The following is a 15,237-nucleotide window of genomic DNA, read 5'->3' on the forward strand; positions in this document are numbered from 1 at the left end:
TGATAAAAGGAACTTTATTCATACTTATGGCATCACTTGTTATTTTTAGGCATTGCAAATATTTTAAGATACATTTGATAAAAGGAACTTTATTCATACTTATGGCATCACTTGTTATTTTTAGGCATTGCAAATAATTTTAAGACTTCAATGCAAATCCAAACATGTCACCATAGTAACAAAAATAATTTTAGAAGAGAGTCTGGACCACTGACTGACTTTTAGAAAAAGCAAAACATAATACACTGAATTTAACAACAGCTAAACCTGTCAAGAGAAATTCATGCCAACTTTTTAATATGGCAGGTTTTTTAAATATGAAGGCGAAGTCAGAAAGGTACATAAAGCTAATAAATTGAAATTAGGTTCTGACATGGAAATAAAAAACTAGAGGTAAAAAATATTTAAGAGTTTTTATAATAAATTGCTAACTTATAAATTAGTCTAAATAAATAAAAAGAAGCCATGCATTCAGCAACTGTATTCAAATCCTCATTTGAGGAGAAATTTAGATTCCTACCTTATTTCCTGATAAGCCTATTTAAACTTTCAGGATGAAAACATGACTGCAAGTGTGCCTATAGGCTTCTTGGTGCCAGGGGAACTGAAACACCAATGTCAACAACCACTGTGGTTGTAACGTGTTGCTTCAGCAAGCATTTTTTTTCCATTTGCAAGCCGGGGACCGTTTGCCCCAAGCAGCAATACTGCATGTAATATACCCAGCATATTATGGACTGAAAGAAAAGACTAATCTTCCAGGCTATTTCCAATATCTTTGTATAATAGATATGCTCTGCAGCATGATGGAGGATTAAGAAATACCTTAAAAAACACCTTGTTGAAGTCACAGCAATACACTTCATAATAATGAATAACATACATTTATTTACTTATTAAATAAATTTATATGGCCACCTAATTCATACACGGTGATTCTAAAATTTGAAGTTTATTTAATACAAAGAAGTAAAGTTTGTATGAATATACATACTAAGGAGTAAGTGTGCACTGGAATAAGCAGGGCTTTTGGAAACCTTAAAATGATAAGGCCATTAAACTGGTTGGCAGATGAGGACATGGATTTTGATTCCCATCTTCCATCCCACTTTCTTTAGAATGCCTGGCCCTTTGCTGGAGATGACAAGAGAAACCCAGAGCACAATCAAGTAGTCATGTTTTTATGGAAATCAACAATGAATCATTGTTTTAATCGCCCCCCGATTCATTGTAATGACGATGAACTTGTGTCCAAGCCTGAATTACATCATGCACTACTAAGAGTAGCACAAAGGCCACATTTTTGAAAATCGTGATGAATGCTTCTCTTCACCAAAGTAAAAACCTAAGAGCATCTTCCACTGTAAAGGCAAAGGAAAGAAACTAATTCCAAAATAAATGTTGAGTGGTAAGCATGGCACTGAAATGCTTAAAAAGGCATCTTTGCCATATGTATGATGTTACTTTCAGTTGTTTTGCAGTTAAAACTATTAATCCCGGCGAGGATTGCCTATAAATATACTATTTTTTCTTATTTTAGATGGATCAATATATTTCATACATGGGGTTTACAAGATCACTCTATGACTTTATCCTTGTAACAGCTCTGCAGAATAGATTTAAGTTTCTAATTTTAAACATGTGATCCTCAATTTCTGGAGAAGATTCAGATACTGTTTTGCAATGCTTTCTATTCCCTATTGCACAGAGGAAAAACTAAGAGCTATCAATCTGGTAACAATCCTAAACCAGATCTGAATAAAAATACAACCTGATTGAAATATTTTATAATCTACTTTATCCATAGCAGCAATATTAGAGCAAAGGCATGAGCAAATGTTAATTGCATAATTATTTTTAAAAATAAATCTTAAACTGTTGATATTGTGAAAAATGTACAGATAATCCTTGCTTAAAGACTGCCTCATTCAACAACTGAAGTTACAACAGTGATGAAAAAACAATTTTATGACCCATGGTCAAATTATGTCCCTTGCTGCATCCTCAGTCAAGTATGACCATTACAGTCACTGTGAGTGCTTTTCTACCTCTCCTTGTGGTGGAAGGATTGGAGAGGAAGAGAGAGTAAGCAGGCACACAATGGGGAATGCACTGGGCAGTTTGTATAGTGTGCTAGTGCCTGCCGACACTACCACATTTCTTTCTATGTGAATTGTTTGTCTGCCTGTAATGTCTTCCTTTCTGATGAATGCTAATGCAAACATTAATTCTCTTCTTGCTAATTCTCCCAGTGCAGGGAGTGGTTAGGAGGCATACAAAAGACAAAAGACAAAAGTGTGAAACTAACTTGTAGTTTTGGCTGTTTTGAAAAGAAGAGCCTTGTGTACCACAGCACAATCTTACTGCACTACTTTTTATTCACTAGCGTATGTATCAACAAGTTTTTCTGTAAAACACGATTGCCACAATAGACTTAAATATTTCAAAAGACAAAGACAAAATACAAAAGACAAAAGTGTGAAACTAACTTGTAAGTTTTGAACCAGTATTGCTGGGATGAGTATTGAAAGGGCATGGTAATGGGGGAAAAGAAAGCATGGTCTGGTCACTTAATATCCCACTTAGTGATTGTTTCACTTAACAATAGGACTGCTGATCCCAACTGTGGTTGCTCAATTTGGACTACCTGTATTTCCGATGCTTAAATATAATATTTAATAAAGGGTGATAGAGAGATTCAGAATGCCTCTTCCAAATACATCATGGACTGAATGCAGAATAGGTTTCCCAATAGAAAGCTCTTAAAGTGGTAGCCGAATTTGTTATTTTAACCAGTACATTACATAAGCAGATAGTCTTGTTACTACCCCCATAACCACAAAGCAATTACAAATTAAAATTAAAATTTTAATTTGTATGATTGTGTACACTTACATCACACCAACTGTCCAAACTCAATCTTATTTAATGGACTTCACAATTAAATGGCAATGAAATTCAACTTTTCTCCACTGCATCTGAAATCCATTAACCTGAATTCCAATAAATTTAGGTTTCCCAATATTTTCTTCTTAAGTTCTTGAGTAATTTCACTAATAAGTGATTGCGTACTGCTAACCAAAAAGCAAATTCTTTTCCTGAAAAATGAGAAGGTAATGCCAAATCCAAACCTTTCGAAAGCATGAAAACAGAAGCTCTGAATCAAAGGAACAGAATATTGACCAGTTATTGTTGTACAATGTTTAAGATACAAGAAGGTGAGTATTGCCATTTTTTTAGAATAATAATTCTAAGAGCACAGCACCTCGCAAGCAATGAATCTCTCAATGGTAATGTTAAACAATGGTAATATTAAGCAAATTTAGGCAAGAGGCTTTCAAAGAAATTTTGTCCATTATCTTATCATGAACATAATTTTCTGTTTACTAACCTTATGTTCCAGTCTTCCTCTGATTTAGACCTGTTTTTTACGAGCAGCTCTTTGTTTTTCTTCAAGCCTTTTCTTTTCTTCACTAGCTACATCTACCAAAAGTTTTTTTTTTAAAAAGGTGGGGAGCGGGGGAAACACAGGATGTATTAAATTATAATCTATTAAATAATATTTAAGTGGTAGCAATGTATAAATTTAGTAATAATGATCATTCATAAGTATAATTTATATAATTTCTGTGTATTTTCACAAACTTTATTAAGTAGCTGATTAACAATAAATTAACCCTTTTATCTTCCATGCTCCAAATAAATGAGTTGGCTAATTTGGAATATTTGGTATTTACTTCTCCTCTTCTCTTTTCAAGAATAACTTTTCCTTTATACATTTACAATATTTTGTACAATATGCATATTATTTATATAAAAGCAATACTTTAACAGCATTGTTACAAAAAAAATATCAATCAATCCCCAATTATGGGGAAACAGATAGGAGCCACTATGTAAATTCAAAAAGATGTGGCTGTTTGAAAAGAAGAGCCTTGTGTACCAAGCACAATCTTACTGCACTACTTTTTTATTCACTAACGTATGTATCAACAAGTTTTCTGTAAACACGATTGCCACAATAGACTTAAATATTTCAACATTCTTTTGTCAAGAAACTTTAAACCCAGACTATTGAGTTACCTATTTCACCATTTTCCATAGCTCTTACATCTGGCCTTAGCCTGCAGTCAGTTTTAGGAATAACACTTTCCATTTCCTGATCCAATTCATTCAACATCATAGCAAAAGTAGTAAAGTTGTACATCTAAAAACAAAACAAATGGCTTTAGAATGTTCCACTTATAAAGAAATATTAGTTGTTAATATGTTTGCAGCCTCTAAAGGAAGTATCCAATCAAATTGTTAGGGAATCACTTCAGGACCTTTTTCTATATTAATTACATTAAAGTGGCCTAGGGCAGGGGTTCCCAACTCCTGGGCCGTGGCCCATTATCAGGCCATGAGCCATTTGGAACCAGGCTGCAGAAGCAATGTGCAAACGTGCACATCCCCACTTGCGTGAGCAGCATGCGAGCATGTGCCCCATTTGCCTGAGTGGTGGGTACGTGTTCCCACCAGTCACGCAAATGGAGCTGCGTGCGCGCTTGCCTGCCACTCGCACGGAACCATCCCATACCCCCCCCCCCCACTGGTCCGCAAAGCTAGAAAGGTTTCTCTGGGCTAGAGGAAGGAAGAAAGGCCTTATGTGTTTATCTTCCACTTTATTATTTTTACAAATAACTCAAGGTGGCAAACATAACCAACATTCTTTCCTTCTCTTATTTTCCCCTCAACAACAACCCTATGAGGTGAATTGGGCTGAGAATGACCAGCCCAAGGTCACCCAGCTGGCTTTCATGGCTAAGGTGGGACTTGAACTCATGGTCTTTGGCTTTGTAGCCTGATGCCTTAATCACTACACCAAACTGGCTCTCTATTTCTATATATGCAAAATATGCAAACAAAATTAAAGTTATTGAAGAGGCACTTGAACCATAGAAAAAGAGAAATTATATTAGATGAATCAGAAGCTGGTAGCAGGCATTTACTGGAATCGAGGTGCCCTCTTTTAAAGAAAAAGTGGGTGGGATGTTAATTGTTTTCAATTTGGAGAAAGAGTTTTTTTGTATGCAATAGAACCCAAACAAAATATCTTCCCATTTAATCCCCAATTTTATTTATCTTCCAGGAAACTTTTGGAATTTGGCAACACAATTTAGGGAGCTCCAACAATAAGGTTCAAAGGTAACCCGTGGACTTCTCACAAATGAAGAATGAGCTTTCCTGCATAAGCTATGTTTCAATTCTCAATGTTAAAAAAGTAGAATCCTAACTAGTATTAAGAGGAAAGAAAAATAATTCAAGTGATAAACTTCAGGCAAGAAGGCTACTAATGCAACTTTATTAGTCACTGTTCCCATTAAATAAACTAATTATGTTTAGGTTTACTCCCCCACCACCACTTTCTTCACTGTGTAATTTCCGACAGCAAGACTGACAAAAATGTAGACCAATGTTTCTCAACTGTGGCAACTTAAGTGGTTTGGACTTCATCTTTCAAAATTCCTTAGCCAGCTTGCTATATAAATTATATTAAACATATAAATTGGCCAAGGTTGAAAAACACTAATGTATACCATTGAATTCAAGGCTCCTCTTACCTGTGTTGAGTTTGAAGGCCTTGGAGCTATTTTCCACAACAACACACTTCCAGGGATCACACACATACTTTCACATTCTGGCAAGGGCATCTCATCTGGCTCATCAGAATTGCCTGTCTACAACATAGTGTGAAAACCAGCACATTACACCCAGAAATAACATTTTAGTGCAGCTCTGTAAACATAATGCAGCTCTATATACAACCGTATAAAAAAGGTAAAGATTTCCTGTGTCCAGTTGTGTCTGATTCTAAGGATTGGTGCTCATTTCAGATTCCTAGCTGGGGAAACTAGTGTTGTCCGATGATGCTTACATGCTCATGTGGCTGGCATGACTATACTGTTACCCTCCTATCGATGTGGTATGTTTTTATCTACTATGCATCTGCATGCTTTCAAATTATTAGGTTGGCAGAAGCTGCAGCAAGAATGAGAGCTGCACTCTGTCACGTGGTGCTTGGGTCTCTAATTGCCAACCTTCTGGTCGATAAGCCCAGCACCTTAACCACTAGGTCACCATGCCCTATATCAGGGGTCTCCAACCTTGGCAACTTTAAGCCTGGCAGTCTTCAACTCCCAGAATTCCCCAGCCAGCTTTGCTTCTGGGAGTTGAAGTCCGCCAGGCTTAAAGTTAACAAGGTTGGAGACTCCTACCCTATACAACTATATAATAATTGCTAAAATAACATCTTGAACTTGATGTCTTATTTTTTATAGATACCATGTTTACAATGGCAAAGAAACCTTTATAGAAAATGGGCTAATAAAAATGAATAATTCTGAAGATTTGATAATAAGATCTCCCTTTGTGGATGCATGTCCAAGTTTAGAGATGTTTCACTGGTTTGGTTGCAGTATTGGATTATTCACTTCTACTGGTAAATGCACAGAAAAGCAAACAGGTTAGCAGAGAAGAAAAGGGCCCTCTTTTCAGTAATCAGAACTAACATCAAGTGGAGGCTAACATCAAGTCCTTCCTATGGCCAACAGAAAAAGGCAATGGACTGCCCATCAACTATTTTCTGAAGAAGCCAGAAAAAGATGAGACCCTTTCTTGGTAGTCAACTCAGAAATCAAGAGCAGATGAGGACTTTAAAAAACCAAAATCTGTGGCTCATTTTTTCCTGCCTACATAGGCATGCCCTAGAAAGCACATCTACTTCAATAAATTAGATAGCTGGTATGTTCTAACTCAGTGGTGGGATTCAATTTTTTTTTGCTATCAGTTCTGTGGGCGTGGTTTGGTGGGCATGGCATGGCGGGCGAGGCATGCTTGGTGGGCGAGGCAGGGGAAGGATATTGTAAAATCTCCATTCCCACTCCAGGGGAAAGTTACTGCAAATTCCCATTTCCTCCCGATCAACTGGGACTTAGGAGGCAGAGAATAGATGGGGGCGGCGGGGCTCGCCAGAGGTTGTATTTACCAGTTCTCCAAACTATTCAAAATTTCCACTACCAGTTCTCCAGAACTGGTCAAAATCTGCTGAATACCACCTCTGCTCTAACTCCAAGGTTAACATCCCCAAAACATGTTATTTTTAAATATTGCAAAATGCTAGTGGGATATACTTGTTTAATCTGATATAACACAATTGAGAAAAACCAATGTATGTTTGTAAATTTCAGCAAGTATTTTGCCATGTTCTTCTCCTACTTGAATTTTTTGTTTCTCAATACTTTTCTTGCTTTCTAAACCTTTTTGTTCTGCAGGTCCCAAACTAGAAATACCTGTCCTGCCTCATTTGTTTTTGAAGTGTTCAGTTCCTCCCAGGTTTTAAGAAAAAGCTTATAACACCTTTGCTTCAATTAAATTTAATATATGCTGGTATTGGTTTTTTACTTTTTTGGATAGCAGAGCCATATTTATAAATAATTTAGAATAGCACTCAGAACTATTAAAATGTTACTAAACAAACACCAAGGCCTCAAATTCCAAGTACATTGGTTACTCTTTTGTTCATGGACTTTTATGTAATGTGATGAAATTTTGGTATCATATAATTTATAGAAGAATTGGATATCTTTTTGCAATTACTCATCCATAAAAAGTCATGTACATCATAAATACTTCCCTTTCTCAAACAGCCAATTCCCATGGCAAATTATTAGGAATTTTAAACATGGTTTATGATGTAAGCCATGAGCTAAATACATAAAATGCCTGTGTGTATCTAAACATTTTGAGTGTATAATTTTTTTTACCGTCTCCATAAAATGAGAAAACAAACCTATACATTACCATACTTCATTTATATGAAATATGCAAACTTAAACTCCCTCAGTGATAATTGATATAGTCAAGTTATGGTACATTTAAGCCTTTGTAGTGGTATATGAAAAAATGTGGGCCGATGAAACTAGAAAGCTTCAAAAGTTTCTAAAAGAACCTCAACTTTAAATCTCTCTCATCAATTGAGCTGTGATATTCCATACCTTTTCTGACTACGTACATAGTGCTTCAGGACCAAGCACTCTGTTCTTATTGTGGGTATTTTGCTCCAAAACTGTAGCAAGTTTTTATTTAACCATATTTGTCAAAGTACCTAAGAAGAAAAGCATAGTATTCCTGTATGTGTTCTTATTCCCCTGGAATAAGCAGAAAGGCCATTTGAAGACAACAATAAATTTCTATAGTCTTTCTGTTTTTCTTTAGAATATCATTAATGTGACTGATGATGCAGCTAACAAGTGAACTATTCAGGAGCATTTAAAATGAAGACACTCCAAATGGACATAAATACTGTAAATACTGATTTGACTTGAAAACATACTGAAAACAGAATCAGCCATACGTTGGTAAATAAGAAATTACCTTTACTTTGAATAATGTCATAATATAAATGCTTGAGGTCTTTTATTTATTTATATCCCACTTTTATTATTTTTACAAATAACTCAAGGTGGTAAACATATCCAACGTATCATCTTCCTCCTATTTCCCTCACAACCACCCGGTAGTTGGGCTGAGAGTCCAAGATCACCCAGTTGGCTTTCATGGCCGAGGTGAGTCTTGAACTCAGTCTCTTGCTCATAGCCCAGTGCTTTAACCACTAGACCAAATTGGCTTTTTTCTACATTAGTTGATGAACCCCATAGTGGACATAATCTGGGACATTTAGAATACTATAATCCCGTATCTTAAAAAAGAACAAAGAAAAAATTAAACTCACAACTTTTAATGATAACCTATCTTGCAATAATTAACCTATGGCCAAAGCAAATAACATTGCAAATGTAATAGAAATAAACCCATTGCCTATTTTGAAATATTTCCAAGGGTTTCTAAATTTATAGTTATTAGGTATTAAGCAAGTCATTCAATCCACTAGTTTGAATGACTATCTGAAGTTTAGTAATGTGAATACTAGCATTCCTCTTACCGTTTTAATCTGTTATTGTCTTAAGTTTTTATTTTAATTTTATTGCAGCTCCGCAAATGGGGAAAATGTCATGAAATGTCACGTGACAGCAATGTGGCACAGAGAGTCTGACATCTGTGTTCTAATCTAATCTGTTTATATTTTACTCTATTGCTCAAAAGTTTTCTTCCTGGCTACTATGTCAAAAAGCCATCCATTCAGCCATTAATTAAAATATTGGCATCGAATTTGCTGGCTTTCATGAGGAATTCCAAACTAGCATGAAGTAGATTTTAGAGTATATCAAAAGTGGAAAGTAGTCTGATGCGGTTCACAAGTGAGAAACATAAGTGAGATGAGTGGAACCATGATGATTATCTGAATTGTCCTAGAGTATGTGTGATAGTCAATGGAATCCCAGAAAAGAAAACTTTTAACATATTTTTTGAGAAAGCATGGAGTTTATGAAATAATTTCAAAATCATGCATATCTTCCAACAGTTAGTTCAGACCAGAATACTTATTCTTTCAATATTTAAATAGAAATTACTATTGCTACTCTATTAATAATACCTTGTTTTTCTTCTCTTCTGTGTTTTTCTTGTCATTCTTTTGTAAGCTTCAATGTAGTAAGATCAACACTGTATAAACACTCCGTCCATTTCCGTAGAGTGCACAAAGTTTCTTTTTGCTGTCAAAACCCCCGAAAACAATTAATTTGAGAAACATTAGAGTGTTTGGATTAGCTAGGTTCCTATTTTGTACCAAAGTTACACAAAGCAGAAGCTACAGAATGTTCTCAATACTGTATTTGAACCACATTATCAAATAATTCACATCCCTGAAATATTTATTTCTCTCCACATAGTAATAATGTGTAATAGTAATTAGTTATTAAATTAGTAATAACTGTTTTTATTTACCTTTTATCTGAATATAGCCTTCAACTTTGTGTAGTTCTTTTCCAAAAAGGCCACAGGGCTTGAAATTTAGCATGCATTTTTCACCAGTTCTATGAAAGAAATATGAAGGCCCTTAAATATACTACATTATCCTTGAAGTGTACTACTAATGGAACTTTTAAAAAAATAAACAAAAAAAACCCCTACTCTCATGTTCAGCATGGATATTAGTTTGCTAATCTACTACTGGTTACTATTTCCTTACAGTGACAACTTTACTTGTTGTTTATTGTTACCTTGAAATTAAAGTAGTTGTTCTATTAATGTTTAATGTGAAGCAAATTTAACTGTCAAACCAAATAGTAAATTTCTAACTTACTTGTGGTTGGTTATTTCCATATTTCCATATTGCTCAATCCAAAGTTTGCCCACAATAATATTATGTACACAGCATGTAGGATTCGTCCATGTATAAGCCTCATTGTGTCTGAGAAGGAAAATAACAAAACCAATTAAGATTCATACAAGGCTTTTAAAATGACCATACCATCTTAAAAAGTGCACAAATCAAGATATTAATTTATTATTTCCCATTACAACAGCAAATCTGATACTATCAATCACACACAAATATTTGCTTTATGTTTCCCATAGCACAGATAATCCAGGAAAAAAAGATCTACTGATAGAAGGAGGTTGTTTTCTTAATATAATAATATGAATTCCTAAAAAAATGGCAATTTCAGAATAGTTCAGTTGTTTTCAAGATAAGAACATTACTCTATGTAGTTACCGGCTTGTCAAATATATATTATTAAGGTCAATTTATTATAAGTCACATCAAAAGTGATTTTAATAAAATAGCCACATACTTTACTATTATTTGTGTTCACACAATGGATTAAAGTTCCATTCATTCTATGTCTGCATTGCTTGCAATTTCTAATCTAGCCCTAAGATTAATACGGACCAACTTACTCAAGCAGCTTTAGAGTTATTATTCCCTTTGGCTCTGCTTCAACACTCTTTCCCCAAAATTTGAGTTTAGGATAAATGGAACCATGAAATATGAAGTCATTATTCAATCCTTCAGCATAAAAAGCACTGATTGGTGGGTGATGACTAACTTGTTCTGAGATGAGTCTGAATCCAAGATCGTCTCTATGCAGTAAAATAAAGTGATAATTAGCAATGTTTATCTACAAAACGGAGTAAAATACACACATTTCCATATCAATTTTTATCACACAAAAATCAAAATTTTAATTATTACTGGAATATTTGAGGGTGACCTATGTTTTCTTAATATATCAATAGTACTGAACTACACAGAAAAGACATGAAAGATAATTCTCAAATGAAGATTTTAATTAATCCAGCCACTAAATTGGAGTTAATACTTTAACACTGCATAAACCACAGCAGGCTTATTTTGTCTTTCCACTTCATGTCCAGGAAAAAATACCTGGAACAGTTTGATAGTGCATTTATTACCTGACAAGTTCATATGTCTCTCCAAGTAGTGGATTGAATGGCTTTCCTGTACGTTCCCACTGAGAGGCTACAGCTGAGACAGCAAAAGCAGCTACACACTGTTGAAAAAGTAAATTTGTTAAGTTATTTCTTTTGACTTTCGCTAGAAAAATCTTATTAATCTGCAGCTTTTGAAACATTAATTCTCATAAAGTCAAATCAGGCCCATTTGACTCAGGCTAAATTTCTAATGACTATACAGAGAGACATATTCTGATTCTCTTATATGAAAAAGGTAGTTTTTAAAATATTAAAAGAAAGATTAAATTATCACCATTAGTTTTTAAGAAGTTAAACAAACCTGCTTAAAGCTAAATTGCAGGTTGGATATTCAGTAGCTTCACTTTTATAATATCACTGTAAAAATCCCATTTTATTTCTTCAAAAAGCCTTCACTTAAATTCATAAGATTTTCTAGAAATAAACAACCCAATTATTTTCCAACGCTTGAGAGGGAAGTACCTTCATTCTTTCAATTGGGTCGGAAAGCAAGCTGGCTTTATGAATTAAGTATGTATGCTCCATGTATTCTGTCAGTCGCTGTAGAAAACTCAGGGGCTCATTAAAAATTACTGGCATAGTGATCTTGGATAGCTCCTAGAAGAAATTTAAAAGCAATATTACAAAGTGTGTGTGAATGTTTATAGAGCTATCTCTGAATAGTTTTGGTTTACCATAAAAACAAAGGTAGACTATTAGCAAAATAAATAAACATGAACCTAAATATAAATTCATACTATTAATTTAAAGAACAGCCAATATTGGCTTGATGAGTATCATATTCAAGTCTAGAGAAAAGAATACTAAATCTTAAGATTGTGATTCTGGATCATTGTACTCTCAATCTGACCTCTTTCACAGGGTTGTTGGAATGATAAAATGGATAAGCAAGAGAAGAACTATGCATAGCATGAAGGCAAGATAATATATACACTATATTGTAAACCAAAGTTACACAAGAATGGAAGATAAGCCTTATTAGTCTCTGCTTTACGGTGTCTAAGCAAATATTTAGAGCTCTTTAATATGCATTAGTGCAAAGAGTCAATATTGACTAGGTGACTTCACTTGTGAAGTACAGAACCTAATTAATAGACACTATATACTTTTAAAAATCCAAAATATTATTCTATTAACATGCATGTAGGATATTTAACATATTCAAACAACCTCCTGGCTGGCAGTACAAATCTACATTTTCTTAGTTAGTCTTAATTCTTGCCTGAAGCTAATGGAAAATGGGAGAAAATGTACAATTGACTATAATCTCACTCCATCTTTGCAGGAAAACAATGCCTAGTGGGTATATTAACCTTCTGAATAATTCTTCTCTCCTTAGATCTCTTTACCCTACCAATTAATTTTCCTAATATTTGTGGGCTGAAAATAAAACACTGAAAATTTTATAAATGAGTAAATAAATGGACAAAATGATTTAATAATGTGGTTGAATGGGCTAGAAGCTCTCTTTAATGCATTCTATAGGGATAAAAATACATAATAATTTATTTCAGAAATACTGTGATTAAAACATAATGAAACCATAAATAATACAAATTTGTAATTAAGGCTCTGTTAAAAATCATATTTACCTACCATTCCAATGCACTTTCTCAAGATACTCCAAATACTGAAGTCATTTCTTGAAAACATTGGAGAGGGCAAGCTTGTCCTAGATTGGAGCGGAGGCAAGAAAGCTATTTAATATGCTACCACATTTTTTACACATAATATACTTTTTACTATTTAAAATAAATCCTGAACATAGGCCCATGTACCTTTGTACTATAAGCTGGGTTTTAACAACCCCTTTTCTTCCACACCTATTCACTCATGAGGAATAAATTCTCAAACCAGAGCTATGCATCCTATTGTAAAACTTCCAAGTGCTTTGCATGAAACAAAAAAAACCCCACATCTTTGGTTTTGAGACAAATGCAGATAACGGATTTGATGTGAGCCTTATTATATATTGGAGCACTGGAGACTCCTTCATCTTTCTTAAGTGCGTATCAATTCCCAGAATACTCAGTCTCCTGTGCTAGCTAGAATTCTAGAAGCTGTTTTACACTATGGGAAGCAAGTTTAATTACTTGCTTATAACAATTTCTATCCCACTCAGCTCCTAAGAATCCAGATTGTTTTAGACATAAAAATATTCTAAAAACTTGTAAGTTACAGATGCCAACATATTTTTTGTACTATTGGAGGCTCCCAGTGAACATGTGGTTAAATAACTTAACCTTTTGGCTCCCCATGGCCCAATTTTGGGAATTTGGGGAAGGTTATCAAAGGTTTAAACTAAATGCTTTAAAAAGTCTGAGCTTCTTCAAAGCACTAAAGCAGTTCTTCATCCCGCCCAATTTTGGAATTCAGCCTCTGACATAGTGTGCAAAGCTTTATGGAATACTCCCAAAGAAAGAAAGAAAGAAAGAAAATTGCCCACTCCTGAAGTAAAACTAAGGATCACAGAGAACTATCTGAGCTTAATGTTGGTTTCCCCAATGTGGTTATAATTTACTGAATTGTAAGATTGGGAGTGTGTTAAATTCTTTGCAATCAAATCGTTTCAGTGGTATTTAGTCACAAAAAACATTATTATTAACAATCAATAATAAGAACTCAATTCTATTATCAGAAAAACTAATTAGTTAGGGTATTACTTGGAACTCTGACACTAGGGAATACTCACTGCTGGGCAAAAATAGTTCTGGATAGCCAACCCTGCCCCCCAATTTGAGAGGACTACATATATACATAATGTTTTTCCATACATGTAAGTTTATAAAATCTCCAAAACTAATCTGAAATTGTACAAAAAGCAAGGACACTCATGGTCACTGTTCAATTGTTTCTTGCAAGAATCACTCCAGAATACAGATGAGCTTTGCAGCATAACTCGTCATGCCCCTGCAAGGTAACTGTGATTTTCCCCAGTTATAGCTTGAAGCAGAGAAGCCCAGAAAACTAGTTTCATGGAGACCATAATGGTCAGAAAAAATGAACATGCATATTGTGCAGGCTGTAAAAGTTCTTTATGCCTCTAACTCCTCTTTAGAGAAGCTTCCTTTTTACTTGTCTGTACTGACTGATGTGGACCCAAATGCCTTCAACTTTTTGCAAATCAGGAAATACTGGGTTTTTTTCATCACTAGAACTTCAAAAGCCCATCACCATACTAATAAACATTAGTTTTTAATCAGGGATATTGCTGTGTACTCCTATGTTCAAATGCTTCATTCTTTAGATAGAACCACTATGAAACTATCTTTCCAAGTGAAATTTATTTATTTAATTTATATGTTGCCCATCTCACCGATAGGATAACTTGAGGTGGATTACAGAACATAAAAAGACAAATAGAAAAGCAATTAAAAATTTAAAACTATGCATATTAAAATTTTAAAACAATGCAATTGAAGCAGAGAAGAATTTGGCCATAATCCCTTATGATACAGAAGAATAAATTTGCAGAACTAATCTCCAAAACAAATACCATAATCACAGAATCATAGAGTTGGAAGGGACCTTAGTTTTCTAGTTCAACCTTCTGCCGAGAAACAAACGCTGAATGTCAAGAAAAACAAATAAAAAAGCAATATTCCATAAGCCAAGCATTCCGAGTATATTAAAACAGAAGATAATCTTGAGGAGCGTGTAGTTTTATTACTATGTGTGAAGAAATGTCTCTAAAGGATAATTTATTCTATTTTGTAGCTATTTGACTTGAGGAATTGTATATACTATATTAATTAAGGTCACATAAATGAATTACCTCCATATAATTCAACTGATGTTTTGTGCTTTGGCATATCACAGGAGAAATGTACTGTTACTCTG

General features: G+C 34.4%; 1 protein-coding gene across 1 annotated transcript in view; it reads right to left on the reverse strand.

Moving 5' to 3' along the window:
• Positions 1-15,237, reverse strand: part of OSBPL1A (oxysterol binding protein like 1A) — a 72,365-nt gene that overhangs the window by 2,775 nt on the left and 54,353 nt on the right. The window contains 13 exon segments of the mRNA XM_032222450.1: positions 3,392-3,429; positions 3,431-3,483; positions 4,084-4,207; positions 5,604-5,720; positions 9,536-9,584; positions 9,586-9,625; positions 9,628-9,653; positions 9,873-9,974; positions 10,244-10,351; positions 10,843-11,025; positions 11,359-11,456; positions 11,860-11,994; positions 12,994-13,069. Of these exon segments, the coding sequence (XP_032078341.1) occupies positions 3,392-3,429; positions 3,431-3,483; positions 4,084-4,207; positions 5,604-5,720; positions 9,536-9,584; positions 9,586-9,625; positions 9,628-9,653; positions 9,873-9,974; positions 10,244-10,351; positions 10,843-11,025; positions 11,359-11,456; positions 11,860-11,994; positions 12,994-13,069 (1,149 nt within the window).

This window comes from Thamnophis elegans, chromosome 8 (assembly GCF_009769535.1).
Source record: "Thamnophis elegans isolate rThaEle1 chromosome 8, rThaEle1.pri, whole genome shotgun sequence".
Taxonomy (NCBI): domain Eukaryota; kingdom Metazoa; phylum Chordata; class Lepidosauria; order Squamata; family Colubridae; genus Thamnophis; species Thamnophis elegans.